The sequence below is a fragment of the Natrix helvetica genome, assembly GCF_964273705.1.
Source record: "Natrix helvetica genome assembly, chromosome: 2".
Lineage (NCBI taxonomy): Eukaryota > Metazoa > Chordata > Lepidosauria > Squamata > Natricidae > Natrix > Natrix helvetica.
Genome location: NC_138552.1, coordinates 244,143,158 through 244,163,787, shown reverse-complemented (window position 1 = coordinate 244,163,787; position 20,630 = coordinate 244,143,158). Strand labels below are relative to the sequence as shown.

At 39.2% G+C, this 20,630-nt stretch overlaps 2 protein-coding genes across 8 annotated transcripts in view; one reads left to right on the top strand and one right to left on the bottom strand.

Moving 5' to 3' along the window:
- Positions 1-20,630, top strand: part of CENPF (centromere protein F) — a 56,590-nt gene that overhangs the window by 30,580 nt on the left and 5,380 nt on the right. For 2 of the 4 annotated variants that reach the window (XM_081942762.1, XM_081942761.1), the window contains exons 15-17: positions 78-247; positions 1,826-1,990; positions 2,036-3,306. In XM_081942762.1, coding sequence (XP_081798888.1) covers positions 78-247; positions 1,826-1,990; positions 2,036-2,128 — 428 coding nt within the window. In that variant the 3' untranslated portion in view covers positions 2,129-3,306. Of the gene's footprint in view, positions 1-77; positions 248-1,825; positions 3,307-20,630 lie in introns of those variants that run through there. The other 2 variants (XM_081942764.1, XM_081942763.1) reach the window with 2 other exon arrangements.
- The window catches only part of LOC309386873 (spermatogenesis-associated protein 7 homolog), a 62,624-nt gene continuing 53,362 nt past the window's right edge, over positions 11,369-20,630 (bottom strand). For 2 of the 4 annotated variants that reach the window (XM_081942765.1, XM_081942766.1), the window contains exon 11: positions 13,098-13,997. In XM_081942765.1, coding sequence (XP_081798891.1) covers positions 13,896-13,997 — 102 coding nt within the window. In that variant the 3' untranslated portion in view covers positions 13,098-13,895. Of the gene's footprint in view, positions 12,024-13,097; positions 13,998-20,630 lie in introns of those variants that run through there. The other 2 variants (XM_081942767.1, XR_014174509.1) reach the window with 2 other exon arrangements.

Sequence of the window (20,630 nt, the reverse complement as noted above, 5' to 3'; positions counted from 1 at the left end):
TGTTTTTCCCTTTTTACTAAGCCTACTAAATGTAAATGTGTAAGGAATTTTCTCAAGTGTTTTTCATGTCCTTCCAGAATACAGCTGTTCTTGCATTTCTCATCAAGCATCCTTAGAGCAAGGAATGGATTCCTGTCTTTTGGGTTCTAGCTTTAAATCACCAACATCTGTTGATAACTCACAAATAACAGAGAAGATGACGACAGAGAATCTTAAAACAACAGCAGAGGGCAGCAGACTACAAAAGGTAAGCAGCATTATTAAACATCAGCTTGAATTTGTCAAGAGAAATTCAATATTAATATTAGTTAATATTTCCAAGTGCTCCTAAGAGTGTCTTATCAACGAGCTGTAAACATATTTAGGATGAAGACAAAAAGTGAATAAACGCAGCGGAGATATTCCATAGTATTTTCTTGATCCGATTCTATGATAAAAATCTTTTAAAAATATTCTTCCTATGTATGCCTGTGATGTCACATCTTTAAGCCATACCTGGGATGTTCTCATATTGCCTTTTTTTTAATGCATAATGCCCAGAAAAAGTATGATTCATTGATCAATTTAAAGGATAAACAATAATAAACTGAATGCCTGAAATAGATATCTGTTTCAGAACTGCTATCCAAATTGCTGCCTACTCAATAAATTTGAACTTCTAATATGACGCCTACCAGATATATAGGACTTCAAAAGCTGGGGGGGAGAGGATGTCAAATACACTATATTTTGAATAGATTCTAAACTTGCTGGTTTGGAAAAAAATATATCTAAGTGAGAAAACTAAAAATCCTATATAGAACTGGAAAAATGGAACTGTTCTAAAAAGAGAGAAAGTAAAAATGTTAGTAATGCTTGGCAACATATGTATGAAAGCAGTTTTTCAGCACATCTTATTTGCTAATTTTGAAACTCCCATTGCAAAAGGTTTTTGAATGCATGGTTCTTGAATGGGCTTGATTAACTTACTGGTTTCATACCAACATATATTTCTGTATCCTCCATTTTACATGACTTCAGAAAGTTTACAATGTCTAAAAAAAAGTTCAGTAAAATCCCACTGGTGTAAACAAATACAACAGTGTATGAAAACACGATGCCCAACAATTCATGTACAAAAAAATAAAGGTCCAGCTTCATCATCAAACCAAAATTCAAACTCATAGAAATCAACACTCGGTCTAAACAATTCAGTTCCCTACTCAAGTCCACTGAATTAGAAACCTGTTCACACACACACACACACACACAAAGGAAAATACCAAATAACTCAGTGAAAACAAGGTATTCCCTAGCATTGAGACTATAAGAGAGATGGGTTGTCCTTGGGCCCATATTCCCTGATTTCTCTCAAGGATGGAATCCTAAACATCTCTCTGGATTCAGATCTTGGACAGATTTGTATAAATATTTTTAGAGTAATGTTAATGGCAATATCTCCGGAGGCAAGGTCATGCTCTAAATCAAGATTCCTCACACACGTGGCATTTTCGATTTAATTTTGCCATCCCAAATTCCCGGAATGTGTGGATATCTGGTATAACCTATTTTGTTTAAAAGTATGTTCACATAAAAAAACAACTTCATTGGTTCACCTCCCCTGGAAGCAGACTTCTGCTAAACGTCTGCTTTAGAAATGAAGCAGCTTACATCCCTTAATAACCATTAAGAGATATCTAAGAATTAACAGGAGTCACATAAACAGAAAAATAGGATTACTTTTTCTGCTACTTTCATTTGAAATATAAAACTGATGTTCACCTCTAAAATTCATTTACATCTTCCTTGCATAGCTGAAATAACTTGTTTCTTGTATATGTTTCAGATGAACCATGATCAAGTTGATAGTTTGGGTCAGGATTTTATTCCCAGATCCCCCCTTTCCATCTCTAACCAGTCACCTCAAGTGGTTGTTGAACAATCTGCCAAGCATCTTGATGTAAGCTACTTTCCAAGTACAGAAGAAAATGATTTGGACAAAGCCTGCCATGTACAATGAATCAGGGCTGGGTTGGTTTTAGATTTGAAATCCCAGCAGCAAAGAATGATTCAGAATATATTGCTAAGAAATGTCTTCATAAGCTTCTCTAACCCCATGTCCAATGCAAGGGGAGAATCCTGTTTATGATTGATGTGTAACAAAAGGAAGACATGTCTGATCCTAGGAGCTGGGGTGGCACTGTTGTTAGGATGCGCTATCGCAGGCTAACTCTTCCCATTGCCTGGATTTTGATCCTGATCGGCTAAGGGTTGATTCAACCTTCTATCCCTCTGTGGTCGGTAGAAGGAGGACCCAGACTGTTGGGGCAATATGCTGATTCTAAACCACCCAGACAATGCTGGAAAGCACTTTGGAGCTGTATATAAAAGTCTAAGTGCTATTGCTATCCCAGCATTCTGGAATATGCATTATAAGGACACATTTGTAGCCACAAAAGGTTTCATTTTTACAAGCTGTGAGGTTTTGCATATAACAGTAAATTATGTTTGCTGTGTGTGCCTGAACAAAGGACCTTGAAGAAAATGAATGGCTAAGTTGCTCCATTTTACCAAAACATTCAATTTCATTTTAGTAAATTCTTAAGATTATATTTATTTATGTTCAAATAATGAATGGCAATGTAAAGGAACCTCACTTCCTGAAGAAATTGCTAATACATGCATACAGTTCAGACATTTATGGCTATTAGACAATCCAGAAATAAAAAGCTGGCTAGAAACCATGAACTATAATTTAGCACTTTATCTGTATGTAATCAATGCCATTTTTCTTAATATTTTCATAGAAAAAAACCCACCCTGGAAAAGAAAATCCTAAAATAAAATGTCTCGTTTCCAAGAATTTTTTTAACAAAAATAGAGTTGCTGGACAGTGATATGGTGGTAGACCTATTGTATAATAAATAAAAATGAAAAACAAATAGTCACTGCTCAAATCCTGCTACTCCCTTCCCTGGATCTTTATTTGGGAATTTTGAAGAAGAAGAAAAAGGCAAGCACCAAGAAAGAGCAAGAGCACTTAGACTTATATACCACCTCATAGTGCTTTACAGCCCTCTCTAAGCGGTTTACAGAGTCAGCATATTGCCCCCAACAATCTGGGTCCTCATTTTACCCACCTTGGAAGGCTGAGCCAACCTTGAGCCCGGTGAGATTTGAACTACCAAATTGCAGGCAGGCAGCAGACGTATCCTGCAATACTGCACCTTAACCACTGTGCCACCACGGCTCATTGTTGTATTGAAAGTTGTATTGTGTAGCACATCTGGACGAACATTGTTTCAAAATAAATTTTATATTGGAATATTTTAAAGGTATGGCATGCAAGTTTTCATAAATGCAAAGTGCAATCATCAGTCTTTGAATTGGTTCTAAATCAATGGAAAGAAAAGATTTGGAGGCACAGTGTAGTGGTTATAATGCTGGGATAGAAATCGGGAGACTGACTTCTTATCTTCCTTTAAGCATGAAAGTGTCTGAGTAATTCTCCTGCAGATCACTCCATCTCACAGGGCTGTGGAGAAAACAGAAGGCAGGAGTACATTATGTCAACTTGAATTGACCAAAAATACAAAGGGATAAATACCTAATAAATTATCAAGCCTGTTTAAACAGACTCACTTAAAAACTGGTTTAACCTGTAACTCACATTCTTGTTCTATAGAAAGACATCAATTCCAAATTATTGTAGGGTGTTTTTTTTCTTATTTCATTTCTTTCTTTAGCTCTTTGCATTATTTCACTATTTAGTTTTGTTCATTTTATTTGAATGGTATTTGCAGGGTTAGTTTTTCTGTTTTTATTCTTCAAGAAAATAAAAGTGTTAACAAGGTTATAAATAACTAGGGAGATGAGATAAGAGAACAAACAAATAATAGATTGCTGCTTATACAGCCCTAATAAATGTCACCCCAGTACTCCCCACCCAAGCAGTTCTCTCTCTCCAAGCCTATGTAGTGAATAATATTGGAAACAGGAGTTTATGCATCTTTTTATTATCATCTAAAGTGGACCTGTCTGAAAAACAAAATTGAAACAGATCAACCAAAATCCAAATGGAGCAGAGATGGTATTCAGCGGGTTCTGACCAGTTCTGGGAAATCGGTAGTGGAAATTTTGAATAGTTCGGAGAACCTGTAAATACCACCTCTGACTGGCCTCGTCCCCATCTATTTTCTGCCTCCCAGCTGATCAGGAGTCCCAGCTAATTGGGAGGAAATGGGGATTTTGCAGTAACCTTCCCCTGCCACACCCACCAAGCCATACCCACAGAACCGGTAGTAAAAACATTTGAATCTCACCACTGAAATGAAGGTACAAATGAATACCAGTATGATAGCACATCATCTCACTATCAGTCAAAGCAGTATTCAAATGTAGGCGTTGAATAAAAATAAACAATCCTTATCCCTAGGACTTGGGTCAGACATCTGTGGCTCTTGAGCCGCATGTGGCTCTTTCATCCCTCTACTGTGGCTCCCTGTCGCCAGTTGGCTCCACAATTGATAGGGCTTTCGGTTAGGACAGGTAGAGGAAAAAGGACACCACGCTAGGAGACTCTATGGTGGGGGAACTGGACTTCCGGTTGGCAAAGGAAAAAGGATGCCACACTAGGAAGAGACTCTATGGTGGGGGAGCCAGACCCCTGCCCTAGGAGAAAGGAAGTTGCAAACACCTGCTTTGAATCTTATTTCATCCCAGATGAGCCAGTTACAAGCATGGCAATAACCAAGCTGTGATATACTGCATGCAGTTCAGCATATTGCCACATGGGGTTGCCATATTACAGACCCAACATCAAATAAAATCTTATCTTAAGTTGCTCTAAATGTAAAGCTTGGTTATTTGGATTAATGTACAGTGATTCTAGATCTGGGATGGAGAAACCCAGATGATCATTAACTGGCAGAAAAGAGATAAACCTCCTGGTTGCCATCTCATATCTGGATGTTTGCTGCCCAGATCTAAGTTGTCCTATATTTGCAGATGTTGAGTTAGAAATAACACTTAGACCTGTGATGGCGAACCTATGACATGCATGCCACAGGGGGCACTCAGATCCCACTACGGGCATGCCAGCCATCACCCCCCGCCCAGCTCCACCGTGCATGCATGTCTGCCTCCCGCTGGCCAGCTGGTCTTTGGGTCTCTGCTGAGCATGCACAGGAGACATGGCACATGCAGTGTGGACACAGGGGGGGCACTCACATTGCATTTTGGGGCCTTGTGCACTGCTCCTCTGCCCCATTTTGGCTTCAGGTTGGTGCAGGAGGCCTTCCAGGCCCAAAATGAGGTGCGGGGGGGGGTGTAGCTGTGGGGACAGGATGCACATTGTATTTTCTGCATGCAATGACAAAAAGGTTAGCCATCACTGACTTAGATTTACATACCATTTTTCAGTGCTTTACAGCCCTCTCTAAGCGGTTTACAGAGTCGTCCTATTGCCCCCAACAATCTGGGTCCTGATTTTAACCAACCTCAGAAGAATGGAAGGCTGAGTCAACCTTTAGCCTGGTGAGATTCGAACTGGTAATCGGCAATCAGCAGAAGTAGCCTTCAGTACGCATTCTCACCACCGTGCCACCATGGCTCTTACACTGGTAGTACAAACTAGTACATTGCTTCAATGAACAAAATGCTAGGAATTGCTAGGGGAGTTTTTTAAAAATCCAAGTGTAACTTCTGAAGCTTATTTCTGGCTTGTCGGTAACAAGATGCTGAGAATTCAGATACATAGTTTGCTTTACCCTGCAATACAATTGTGTTCAATGGCTAAAACTCCAGTGGAGTTTCTACCTGGATCAACAAAAAAGCCGAATATAAATTTAACAAATTTTCTGTTGGTAATTATACTGACAAGTATTTTAAATGTGCAGATTAGTTAAACCAATGCAGATTAGTTAGCTTTTATGAGTGCTTCAGTCATCTCACTCTTAAATTGCTTAATTATGCCTTACAAATTAATAAGTTACTTTTACACATTGCTGAATTTTTTGCTTTCAGATATGCATAGATTTCTGCATAAAGGAAGTAAAATGCTGTAAGGAAAATGTCACAAGAGTGACATCTTCTGGCAGATTTTATAAATCACAGATCAATGATATTTGAACAAGGAGAAGCAAGAAACTTGTAGGAAACTTCAGAATTGTTTGTTGTCCTGTTCTTATAATGTTTATGCAAGATGTTACAAATTTTTTAACTTGACCAACTCTATAATTTTAACCATCCTCTTATTGATTTTTTTATAAGAATTAACCCTAGTGTAGGGGTGTCAAACATGAATTCATTGATAGTTGCTTCAGGGTTGTGTTTGACCTGGGGGGGGGGGGGCTGTTTTGCTTTTAGTTTGTTTTGCTAGCCCTCTGCCGGCGCAAACAGAGCTCGGGGAGGTATGCACTACCCCCCTGGGCTCTGTTTTTGGCCGCGACAACCTCCTGCAGCCCTCTACTAGTGAAAACAAAGCACATGCTCCTCCCCGAGCTCCATTTTTGCTGGCAGAGAGCTGCAGGAGGCTGTCGCGGCTGAAAACGAAGCCTGGGAGGACAACCTGCAGTCCTCCCGAGCTCCGTTTTTTCTGGCAGAGGCACCATAGGCTGGTCTTTTGCTTTTTCCTAGATCTGGCCCATGGGCCAGATCTAAGCACCCCGTGGGCCAGATTTGGCCCGCAGGCCTTGAGTTTGACATCCCTGCCCTAGTGCAAGTATATACCCATGAATGTACTTATTTTTGAATGTTGGGACTAATTAATAACCTGGAAATCTATGGCAGGGGTGGTGCTCCACAAGCATAAAAGTGCTTCTTGATTGGAGGCTATTTAAAAAATATGAAAGTGGAGTAAGATTAAATTTGGCTAGACCCGAGATATCTGTAAAAATGTTTATTTTATAACAGGGAGACAAGCCTGATTATGTCACGGTATCAAATGTAAGATTTTCTTAATCTGTGTTCAATGTTTATAATTGTAAAATGTATTACTTTTTATGCCGCACTGGCATTGTTTCTGACGGTTAGTGTATGATGCTTAATATCTTTTTAGACTGAACAGGTATACAACTGAACAAACATTGCAATAAATATAAATAATACTTTCTAACATTAAGCCATGATATTTTCCCCTTGCTTTTAATGAAACACTTTACTCTATCTCAGTAAATTGAGCAGACCTGAGAGGGCATGTTTCCTCTAAATTGGTCACGCTATCCAATCCCTATAAGAGCAGACGATTGGGTGGGTGGGTTGGGGGTCACAATTCCAGTTGCAGCAGTGCAGAGTTGAAAGCCTGCCCCTGTAGTACACGTTTTGATTCTGCTGAAGATGCCACTGCATCTGCACGATAAGGCTATTAATACATGACCTTGGGCTAGTCTGCTCAGTCTGTGTTTACAATATCTCTATGGCGGGTAACTCTGCATCTAAACTTCCTTGGAGATGGTGCCTATGCAGAGACATCTCCAGGTGTGCTTAGACTGAACAGCTATTGATTTTATTGTTGCAGTTCTGTATAATGTACATATTAGATGCAATCCGATGAAAGCCGTTACACTGTGTTCCTGCTTTGGTTTATTTTCAGTTGAGGTAAATACTACTCCGTGCAAGCTCTCTATTTATTCTTATTAATGATTAACCTTGGCTAGAAATTTGCAGACATGGTAAGAAGAAAAATATGAAGAAGGATATTTATTACTCTTTTATACCAAATCTAATATCACAATGAAGGGACACGGTGGCTCAGTGGCTAAAACACCGAGCTTGTCGATCAGAAAGGTCGGCAGTTCAAATCCCTAGCGCCTCGTAACAGAGTGAGCTCCTGTTATTTGTCCCAGCTTCTGCTAACCTACCAGTTCGAAAGCATGTAAAAATGCAAGTAGAAAAATAGGAACCACCTTTGGTGAAAAAGTAACAACGTTCCATATGCCTTCTGCATTTAGTCATTCCGGCCACATGACCACGGAGAGATCTTCGGACAGCGATGGCTCTTTGGCTTTGAAAAGGAGATAAGCACTGCCCTCTAGAGTCGGGAACGACTAGCACATATGTACAAGGGGAACTTTTACCTTTATCTAATATCACAATCTAAGTAGAAGCTTTAAAATACCAGAAAATGGATAGCCAATGTCAATGGGAAAGCGTGTATGTATATATGTACCCCCCCCCACACACACACACAGAGTATATAAATATATCTCAGAATTTTTTCCAAGAGGAACATCCTCATTAGGGAAAAGAAGCTGCTTGAACAGTTAGAAAGCAAGAAAATAAGCTGTTGCAAAAGGGCATGAATTGCCTACAACTTGGAAGTAGAACTTGTTTGGTTTTAATCAGGGTGGTTTCATTTATTTTAACAGTTGTGCTGATTTATGTGACCAATTATATCCCAACACCCCGAGGTTTTAAATATAGTCCTTTTAAAAATAGCTAAGATTAGCTTGCTCTTCTTTTGCCTTGCCTGCAAGGGCTGGGAAACACTCCTTAACAAAGCCCAAATACAATTGTTTCTGTGACAGCTCGCATTAATGAAACACTAATAAGAAGAAAAAGGAAAAGAACTGGTGTGCAAGCCATCTTCGTCCCATGCAATATCAAATATTTCTAATAAGCTGGAAGCAAGTTAAGCTCTTTGGAAGAGGAAAAAAAAACTTTGTAAAGCAATTTGTATTTTGGAAACAAAGCCTACGACAGAATTTGTTTACATCAAATCCAGATTTTTCCCATGTAGGATATTTGACTACAGAAAGCTTTCAGGAAATTCTACCTGACATCACGACTGAAAGGTTGATGATTTATGGATAAATAATGTGGTATGAGGTACGCGGTGGCTCAGGAGCTAAGATGCTGAACTTGTCGATCAGAAAGTTTGGCAGTTTGAATCCCTAGCACTGTGTAACGGAGTGGGCTCCCGTTACATATCCCAGCTTCTGCCAACCTAGCAGTTCAAAAGCATGTACAAATGCAAGTAGAAAGAAAGGATCGCCTTTGGTGTGAAGGTAACAGTGTTCCATGCACCTTCTGCATTTAGTTATGCCAGCTACAAAACCATGGAGATGTCTTCGAACAGCGCTGGCTCTTCGGTTTTGAAATAGAGATGAGCACTGCCCCTAGAGTCAGGAATGACTAGCACATTTGTGCGAGGGGAACCTTTACCTTAATGTGATATGGGATGAAGAGATACCCATTTGTAATCTTATAACAACCTTAGAGGAGTAAATCTGTCTAGTCTTACTGTAATAAAGCTTGGAAGCAGCTCTTTATGTATTTACAATACAATACAATAGCAGAGTTGGAAGGGACCTTGGAGGTCTTCTAGTCCAACCCCCTGCCTAAGCAGGAAACCCTATACTTATTATCTTTGATTAGTTTCCACCCATTGGTTCTTGTTCTGCCCTCAGGTGTTTTGGAGAATAGTCCCTCTTCTTTGTGGCAACCCCTGAGATATTGGAACACTGCTATCATGTCTCCCCTAGTCCTTCTTTTCAACTTCTTGATCATATTCTCATCTTCTTTCTTGCAATTTTATTCTTAGTATAGTTTTTCTTTCTGTTTAGTTGCTTTAAGTTTAGTTTGTGTTCCGTTTTATTATTGTAATCAAAACCCTTAATTAAAAAGCATACAGCAGGAAATTCCAGATCTTTTGCTCTCTAGCAGAGTGTCCATATTTTTGCAGCTCAGATCTGCAAAGTTGTCTTGAAGGTACTTGATCCTGAATTGGAAGGACAAGTTAATATAATGGTTGAATCATGATGCAGAAATTAGTCAAGTGACCTTATATTGAATTAAATATGCGGAAGAGCCTAGAAAGAAGGAGTGTCAACAATGACATTGTTTTTTGGTCTTATTTGGAGCTTGTTTGAACCTTCTTTCTAAATTACTGTGGTCCCTTTCTAGACCTATTTGAATCTTGGGGAGTGAGAGTATAAATATTCTGGTACCTATGCACCAGTGACGTGTGGTGAGGTTTATGGCTGGTGAGGCACTGACCCAGTAGTGGGTTTCAAAAAATTTTAGACTTGTGGACTTCAACTCCCAGAATTCCACAGGCATGCTTAGTTCCGATTTAAAGCGACAGCATTTGTTTTTCTCCTTTGCGAAAGACGTTTCCTTCTATCTTTTTCTTCTCCCTTCCCCTCCTTCCTCCCTCTCTTCCTCCCTCCCCCCTCTCTCAAACACACACACACACACACAGAAGTTGGATTGGACTACACACACTTTCCCCCAGCCCCGAAAGTATCCAGCCCAGCTTTACTGATTACAGGTTTGAAAAGGCAACGTGGCTCCGCCTGAAATCAAACTACACCTGGGGAGGGAGAACACAAGCGAGCCAGGGTCCTTCCCTCCAGCCTTTGCTCACAGTCATGTTATCATATTTTAGGCACTGGCAACCAACTTGCATTTATGACCAGCTGCAATGTTCCCACCATCACATAACTGCTATCTGCATTACTTTTTTGGCATTTTTCATCAGAAAGCCCCGCACCAGGAGGATGAAGTTTGAATTCCTCCCCTTCCCTCTGACCCACACGTACCTTTTCCAGCTGTTTCAGAGAGGATTTCAACTCTGCTCTTGCCTCGAATCCTCTGAAGAAGCCCCGCCCAAACGAGCGCCCTCTACTATGAGGCTGAACTGCGTGCCTCACCTACGTCAGGAATTTTTAGGCTTTTAACCCTTGCTTAACTCTGCTCGAGTGATCATAAAATGCCTAAAGTCAGACTAGATGAGGCATGCAGTTCTCCTGCCTCATAGTAGAGGGCGCTTTTTTAGAGGCTTTTTTAAATAGTTAAGCAGAGTCATCCACGGTGAGGCAGCAACTAGCTCAGCCTGACCTCAGCTCTCGCCTTTTTCGTTTTACATTTTTTTTCTTTTCATGGTGACAGTGGTGAGGCTGTGCCTCCCCTGACTGCACATCACTGCTATGCATATTTTGTACCAAAGATTTTTTTGAGCTAGAAGGAAAAGCTTTACCTTTTCAATTTAAATCTTGAACACCTCTACAGACTTTTCAGATAATTTAGATGGATGGTTGTTCTAAATTTGCTTAGAACAGGAGTAGGTAACTAATATAAATTAAGTAATCCCCTAGAAAGCGACAGGGAATGTATATGGTGCATTCATTTTAAATCATGCTGTCATTATATTGATTTTAAATTTGTTGTGGGTATTTGTATATAAAGAAAATCACAGTTAAATACAACAGAGAGTTTGACCTACTGGTAAAAATTACATATTTTGTCTGATCAAGTCTTGGCTCTTAAGGGAAATGCAGGAGAGAGAGAGAAATCTTAACCTTTAAAATGTAAAGCAAAGAAGAAACATTTCTCTTTTTTTAAAGGTTTTTATTAGGTAAACATTAAAAATGTTGGACATAGTGCTACATTTCTGGCATCGTCATATCCACAGAGTTATTAGATCTTACAACAATAACAGTTTATATCCATTACATTGATATGTGTAATCGGTCAAATTACCTATCCATTAATCCTTTTCATTATATAGTTACTATCAATACATATACATATCCAGTTCATACAATATTCATACCATATTTCCAATTCTTAACTTATCTGTGTTTTTTATCCCAACCTTTTCCCCTTGTTTCTAACCATCAGTATCATTTGTCCCAGATTTCATGGTATTCTGTCTCACTCTTGTCCTTGAGCTCTAGAGTCAGTCTGTCCATTTCTGTGCATGTTAGTATCTTATTTATTATTTCTTGCGAAGGAGAAGAAACATTTGTTGATGTGTTTTCACGCATATGCATAAAGAACATTTATCATAGGTCTGACATTACAATATTACTTATAGTCTTCACTTAACAATTCTTTGAAGTTACAATGGATTTTTTAAAAAGCTATTTGCAACCATCCTCAAAGTTACAACCGCCACACACATATGCATGCATCACAGTTATGTTATCATATTTTAGGCACTGGCAAACAACTTGCATTTATGACCAGCTGCAATGTTCCCACCATCACACAACTGCAATCTGCATTACTTTTTTGGCATTTTTCATCAGAAAATGAGATACCTGCAATGGATGCAAATGTTAAAGAATTTTGAAATCAATCAGTTTGGGTTTTCTGATATGAATTTCATTTTCCCCAGTTGTTTTCATTCTGATAAAAGCTGACACTGACTCTTTGGAACTGAGTTAACATAAGGGCGGTCGCAGACTAGCGTGGTCACCATAAGAGGAATATCTACTTGAACAATGATACTTTTTTTCCTATATACATGTCTAAATGTGTTCTGGAAGGTTTTCCAGCTTCCTAGATGTACAGCATGTTTAACTCAGCAGGATTTCTAAATAAACATTTACACAATTTCACTATTAAGCTGAAATGTAAATCGATCTTAATATGTACTTAATCTCTCTATGCCCATCTTTCTACTGTAAAATATAAGGCACAGGTAACCATTTCAAATAAATTCTAATAACTGATATTAGGAGTCACCCTAAAGGCTGTTGGATGGGCACACAAAAAATGTCCCAAAGGTGCTTTTTGAAACATAACCTGGATGACTGAGAATCTCCAAAGGAAAAAAAAATAAACCCATAATTTTTTAATGACCAAAATCCCTCAAGATAATCAAGTCTTGTGACTTGATAATATCACAATCTATTGATGATTCAAGAAATCAGCAATTGGGTTCTGGTAGACCCACATTACAATACAATACAATACAATACAATAGCAGAGTTGGAAGGGACCTTGGAGGTCTTCTAGTCCATCCCCCTGCCTAGGCAGGAAACCCTATACCGTTTCAGACAAATGGCTATCCAACTTCTTCTTAAAGACTTCCAGTGTTGGGGCATTCACAACTTCTGGAGGCAAGCTGTTCCACTGATTAATTGTTCTAACTGTCAGGAAATTTCTCCTCAGTTCTAAGTTGCTTCTCTCCTTGATTAGTTTCCACCCATTGCTTCTTGTTCTACCCTCAGGTGCCTTGGAGAATAGTTTGACTCCCTCTTCTTTGTGGCAACCCCTGAGATATTGGAACACTGCTATCATGTCTCCCCTAGTCCTTCTTTCTCTTAAGCTAGACATACCCAGTTCCTGCAACCATTCTTAATATGTTTTAGTCTCCTAGATGTATTGCTGACCCTTTGTTGATATCATCTTTCTGTAACAATGCAGTGGTACATAAATAGAAACAGTGTAAATTGTTTATATAAATTGTAAATATCACATGATGAAAAGCTACTTTAAAAGTCTTAATGCTATTTAAAATAAAAGCTTACTTTTCATCCAGATAATTACAACAATGAAATAATAAAGATCAATGTACGAATGCTGCCAGCTAAAGATGATCCAAATTATAAATTTATTGGTTGATCTCACAATCTAAAATCTAAGCTGGTTGTTCTGGTAGAGCTAACATTGCTAGGCTTCAAAAATCTGGACAGACCATTAGATAGCAAATAAGCTTTCATGTTCTTTTGAGATAAGTTGCATGAGTTACAATTCCAGAACTGCAAAAATGTGGAGGAGCAATAGATGGCAGCGAAGAGACACAGAAAATTCTAAGTCTCCAAATTGTTGTCTAGATATTTATAGTCAACATGTGCTAATTCTCTATTCAAGGGAAGGGTTTTTTTAAGTATCTTACTGTGAGGTGTTTAAGTACAATTATGTATCTAAAAGGACAGTGCCAAACTTGCCTATAGAAGGATCAGTGTTCATAAGAATCGAGAACCTCATTAATACAATCTACAAAAATACTTGTGCCTAGAGGAATTTAGAAATCCAATTTGTATTAGCAGATTAATTAAGGTTTATCTAAATTGCTGTCAGCATAGTATTGTTTCCTATGTTTATTATGAAATCTTTACTCTTGTTTGAATACGGTACTTTAGAAGGCTATAGATGGGGCCTATATGTAATTTCTATTAAAGCCACTATTCCCATGTTTCAAGGCAGTGTAACTCAGATGAATCAGGCAGCTGAGTGTAAATGTTCAAATCTTCCACCAGGGCTTGAAAAATTCTTTGTATTTTTACCTTTAAAAAGTGGAGAAAGGGAAACAGAGAAGAAAAGAAAGAGAGGTTTTTAAAAATTGGACTCTTAGGGCTGTTTATTATTACTATAGCTATATCCAAGTGTTTAGCTCAGACTAATTTCTAGAAATATTTCCTGCACAGGCATAATTTCAACCTAAAGAGCTCCCAGTGTCCAAATATGTCATTATAACTCATGCAATGTGGTAGCTCATAACGAATCAGAGATGTGCAATCTAACTTTCTTCTCTACTTCTCTTCTTTCTAATGAAGCTGCAGTTTGTTTACTTCTGTTGCTTTTATACCCCAATAACATGAATAAAGATGAATGTCAAATACATGAACTGTATAGGACCTCTGTAATTCAGAGCAGAAATGTCCAATTGGAACCACATACAAGCTGGAAAGCTTTGATTGTAGAGCCTAGACGTTTTGAGATCTGGTGCTCCGTTCAAGCTGCCAACAAAGTTTTAATTTTTAACGTGAACCAAGAGGAAATTAGTTAACTTATTAAACATAGAAAGCTGATTTTATTATCAGCTTTCAATTAAAGCAACTTTTATTTTATTTATGTCCTGTCCGCTTCTTGGAATGTGGCTCTCAGTATGCTGTTCAAGACCAAATTTGGCCCTCACCTCCATAAAAGTAATGAACCCTTGTAGTAAAAAAACTATTTCTCGAACTTTCTGTTTCAGAACTTTATCATCACCCAACAGAATTTCAAAAAAACTGGATGTTAGGGACTATCTTGTAATAAAATTTTATTGGTTTTTCAAGATTTATAGGGAAAAGGGTAAATGGACAGGTATACAAATTTTGGCAGTTGCAAAATGTGTGAGGCCCCCCTCCCTCCATACCCATAGTATACATTTATATATAATGCATTAGTATATAATTGATTACAATCAGCATATTAGTTCTATTATTAAATTCAATCAAATTAAACATTACAGTATAAAATCCAAATATAATTCCATTTTCACTTTCGGTCAATTTATAATAATATGATTTTCTTGTTTATTTTTGTGATCTGAGTCTTCTTGCTATTGCCCCATCTCCCTCCACTGGCAGAGCTCTGGCCCCTCCCGTGTCCTGCGTGTCCGTTGTGGTGACTGGTGGTTTCTCTAGGAGTGTTTTATTTTTTCCCATAAAGGCCTGCGCCTCTATGGGTGAATTAATTCTAATTCTTGTCTCCTCCCAGAATATCAGCATACCTTCAGGCATCAACCATCTAAACCACACCCCTTTCTGGTATAATTTATTCGCTAATTGCGAATAATTTTTTCTTTTTTCTCTAATCTTCTTAGGGATCTGCTTCAGAATGGTTATCTCCATATCATGATATGTCAATGCTTGCCCCCTTTGTACACCCAGAATTTCATCTCTTGTGCTTTTTCTAAGGAATTTAATGTGAACCTCCCTGGGTACATTGTGTGTTCTAGCATAAATATCATTTGAATCTTCCTGAAGCTAGGATTGGAGCTGCTGGAGAGAAGGAGGGGGTGAGTCACAAGACAAAGACACTGAGGTGGGGGCCCTTAAACTCCATATCATTTGAATCTTCCTGAAGCTAGGATTGGAGCTGCTGGAGAGAAGGAGGGGGTGAGTCACAAGACAAAGACACTGAGGTGGGGGCCCTTAAACTCCATATCATTTGAATCTTCCTGAAGCTAGGATTGGAGCTGCTGGAGAGAAGGAGGGGGTGAGTCACAAGACAAAGACACTGAGGTGGGGGCCCTTAAACTCCATATCATTTGAATCTTCCTGAAGCTAGGATTGGAGCTGCTGGAGAGAAGGAGGGGGTGAGTCACAAGACAAAGACACTGAGGTGGGGGCCCTTAAACTCCATATCATTTGAATCTTCCTGAAGCTAGGATTGGAGCTGCTGGAGAGAAGGAGGGGGTGAGTCACAAGACAAAGACACTGAGGTGGGGGCCCTTAAACTCCATATCATTTGAATCTTCCTGAAGCTAGGATTGGAGCTGCTGGAGAGAAGGAGGGGGTGAGTCACAAGACAAAGACACTGAGGTGGGGAATCATATATCTATAAACCAAAATAGCAATAATACATTCTGGATTAGTGTGTTTGAGATTGTGATTTTATTTATTTCAAAATGACTGGCTTAGTTCAATGTAATAGCTGTTTTGCACCTGTCTTTCGCAGTACTCTTTTCAAATTTGGATACTGTCCCCTTTGTAAACAAATTACGAGTCTACATAGGCAGATTACCTATCTAGAATCTGTAATCTGTGCTCTCCAAGCAGAAACTAGGTGTCTACGTCAGCCATTCCACTCTATGGTGAAGCCACACTATCAGCCCCCTCTACCACAAAGATCTTGCAGGAGAAGAGCTGTCTGGACAACTGTGGGATCTGGCAGGTTGAGAGCTGTGAACCATAAACCCAAAGCTTTTGCTGTGACCCAGCAAAACAGATATAGTGCCCTTGCTGACCTTAATGGGGACACTAAAGAGATAGGTCAAGGCAGTTGTGATAATGATGACTCAAATAAGCAGGGGATCGTGGTCCAAAACGAAGAACTTTCTTCGGAAAGGCGAAAAGGGGAACCAGGTATCACACATCAGTCGCAGAAGAAGATCAAGGTATGTAAAAAGAGAAGTCACCTTCTGGTTGGTGATTCAATCGTAAGAGATGTTAATTTAGGAGAGGATACGGAGGTTTTAAAAGAGGTCAGGTGTCTGCCAGGTGCTACTGCCAGCAGAGACAAGAGGCGTATTCTTAAGATAGTCAAGAATGCAAGTAAGGACTGTGACGTTGATGCTATTATACATCTTGGCACTAATGATCTATCCCAGAAAGATGTACTTTCTGTGCAGAATGATTTCCAGAACTTGGGGTATGAACTTAATAGTATAGGTTGTAGGCTTATCTTTTCAGAGGTTTTACCTGTATATAAGGAACAAAAAGGGAAGGGCCAGCGTGTAGCAGAGTTTAATGTTTGGCTAAAGGAGTGGTGTAAAAGGGAAGGCTTTGGTTTTATTAGTCATGAAGCCTGTAGCTGGTCCAATGAAAAACTGTACAAAAGAGATGGGTTGCACCCATCCAAGAAAGGAACTGAGTTACTTGGCATTAAATTCACAGATTTTCTTGATAAACATTTAAACTGAAGAGCGGGGACAGAGAATTAATAGATACAGAACATCTCTGTCCCCAGCAAACTAAAATTCATAGGGTTATAAATGCATGTAACATAGATGTGTGTGTGGGTAAGATTATCACTCCTGCTGTCAAGCAAAACCAAGCATGTAATAGTGATTGTCATACCATGTGCATGAATCACACAAGTGGCAAGAAAATAGGGGCAGTCAGGCATAAAACAGGTTATGTAGACAGTAAACACAAGGTCAATCAAAATGGACTCAAATGTCTATATACCAATGCACAGAGCATGAGGAATAAACAGGGAGAATTAGAAATTCAAGTAAAAGAGGGCAGATATGATATTATTGCCATTACAGAAACTTGGTGGGATGAAACTGACAAATGGAACATACAGCTAGAAGGATTTAAATTATTTAAAAGAAATAGACCAAATAAAAGAGGAGGTGGAGTTGCACTATATATAAGAAATAACTATGTCTCTACAGAAATAGAGCACAACAATAATGAGAACTATCTTGAATGCATTTGGGTCAATATTAAAGGTTGTGGGGGAAATGACATTGCCATAGGTCTATACTACAGGCCACCCAACCAAGCAGAGGAAGAAGATGAACTCTTTGCTAGTCAGCTAACTAAGGTATGTAGGAAGCACACCACAATAGTAATGGGAGATTTTAACTACCCTGACATCAACTGGGAAACAAACTCTGCACCAAGTGGAAGATCCAACAGGTTCCTAACAAACCTAGCAGACAACTTTGTTTTCCAAAAAGTAGAGAAGAAAACAAGGGGATCAGCCATACTGGACTTAATTCTCACTAACAGAGAGGAAATGATAGAAGGTGTTGAAGTCATAGGAACCCTGGGGGCAAGTGACCATGCAATATTGGAATTCAACATTATCCAAACACAAGTAGTAGAACAAAGTCAAACTAGAGTCTTGGACTTTAAGAAAGCTAATTTCAATAAACTTAGAGAGAGCTTGGGAAAAATTCCATGGATGAGAATCCTCGAGGGGAAAACAACTCAAGAAGCTTGGGAAATTTTGAAAAATGAGATTAGAAAAGCCCAGTCTAACACAATACCAATGAAGAAGAAAAACAACAGCTCCCAAAAGAAACCAGCATGGCTGCATAAACAACTATCTGACAAACTGAAAGACAAAAAAAGTAAGTATAAAAAGTGGAAGGAGGGGGACATAACTAAGGCAGAATATCAGCAAATAGCCCGAGCCTGTAAAGATGAAGTGAGGAAAGCTAAGGCTCACAATGAAGAAAGGCTTGCCACAAAAGTAAAAATTAACAAAAAAAGCTTCTTCCAACATGTTAAAAACAAGAAAAAAGTTAAGGAAACAATTGGTCCATTGCTAGGAGAAAGTGGCAAGAAGGTGACAAGCAACAGGGAGAAAGCAGAACTATTTAACTCATGTTTTGCATCTGTCTTTACACAAAGGGATAAAACAGTCCAACCTATCAAAAGCAGCACCACAAAATTAGGAACACAAATTGAAATAGGGAAGAAAATGGTAAGTGAGCACCTGTCTACCCTAGATGAGTTCAAATCACCAGGACCGGATGGATTACACCCCAGAGTTCTGAAGGAACTAGCAGACGAGATCTCAGAACCACTGAATTATATCTTTCAGAGATCCTGGAACACCGGGGAACTACCAGAGGACTGGAAAAGAGCTGATGTGGTTCCCATCTTCAAAAAAGGGAAAAAATTAGATCCAGGAAACTACAGACCTATCAGCCTAACCTCAATACCAGGAAAGATTCTGGAAAAAATAATCAAGCAACGAATTTGCGAACACCTAGAAGCAAACAAAGTAATAGCCAAAAGCCAACATGGATTTGTCAAAAACAGATCATGCCAGACTAATCTTATTGCATTCTTTGATAATGTGACAAAATTAGTGGACCAGAGGAATGCCGTTGATATAGTTTACTTGGACTTCAGTAAGGCTTTTGATAAGGTAGACCATAACCTACTACTAGATAAAGTAGAAGAATGTGGGTTAGACAGCATCACCACCAGATGGATTGGTAACTGGCTGACCAACCGCACTCAACGTGTAGTTCTCAATGGAACTGCATCTACATGGAGGGAAGTATGCAGTGGAGTACCCCAAGGCTCTGTTTTAGGCCCAGTACTCTTCAACATCTTCATCAATGATTTGGATGAGGGAATAAATGGGGAACTCATCAAATTTGCAGATGATACCAAGCTGGCAGGAATAGCCAACACTCCAGAAGATAGGCTTAAGATACAGAAGGATCTTGACAAACTTGAACATTGGGCACTATCTAATAAAATGAAATTCAATGGTGAAAAGAGTAAGGTTCTACATTTAGGCAACAAAAACGGAATGCACAGGTACAGTATAGGTGATACCTTACTCAGTAGTAGTAACTGTGAAAGGGATCTTGGAGTCCTAGTGGACAACCATTTAAATATGAGCCAGCAGTGTGCAGCAGCTGCCAAAAAAGCCAACACAGTTCTAGGCTGCATCAACAGAGGGATAGAATCAAGATCACGTGAAGTGTTAATACCACTTTATAATGCCTTGGTAAGGCCACACTTGGAATACTGCATTCAGTTCTGGTCGCCACGATGTAAAAAAGATGTGGAGACTCTAGAAAGAGTGCAGAGAAGAGCAACAAAGATGATTAGGGGACTGGAGACTAAAACATATGAAGAACGGTTGCAGGAACTGGGTATGTTTAGCTTAAGAGAAAGAAGGACTAGGGGAGACATGATAGCATTATTCCAATATCTCAGAGGTTGCCACAAAGAAGAGGGAGTCAAACTATTCTCCAAAGCACCTGAGGGTAGAACAAGAAGCAATGGGTGGAAACTAATCAAGGAGAGAAGCAACTTAGAACTGAGGAGAAATTTCCTGACAGTGAGAACAATTAATCAGTGGAACAGCTTGCCTCCAGAAGTTGTGAATGCCCCAACACTGGAAGTCTTTAAGAAGATGTTGGATAGCTATTTGTCTGAAACGGTATAGGGTTTCCTGCCTAGGCAGGGGGTTGGACTAGAAGACCTCCAAGGTCCCTTCCAACTCTACTATTGTATTGTATTGTATTGTATTGTATAAGCTGAGTTCACTCTATAAACCAGGTCTATATCCCACCCCATCTGTTGTTTTTCTTTGTGTGTGTAGTCAGCCAGAATGTTTGTCATGATGTCCCTTATATTTTCCCCATCTTCTTCTATAACATTTTGAAATCTAAGATAATAGGACATTCTCTCAAATTCTAATTTCATCTGTTGGATGTCAAGATCTTTGTTCCCTTTCTGCACAGCTTCCACCCCCCCCTCACCTCCTCCACCCCCCCTTCCACAAGATCCAGTCTCTGTGAGTTCTTATAAATTTGGGCTTGATTTTCTTTAATTTCATCTTTCATTTCCCTTAGCTGTTTCTTGATTTCCTCCTGGCCCTGTAAGATGTTAGGGACTATCAATTTACCTGTTGGGGTGCTTGTTGAACGCTGCAGAATATATCTT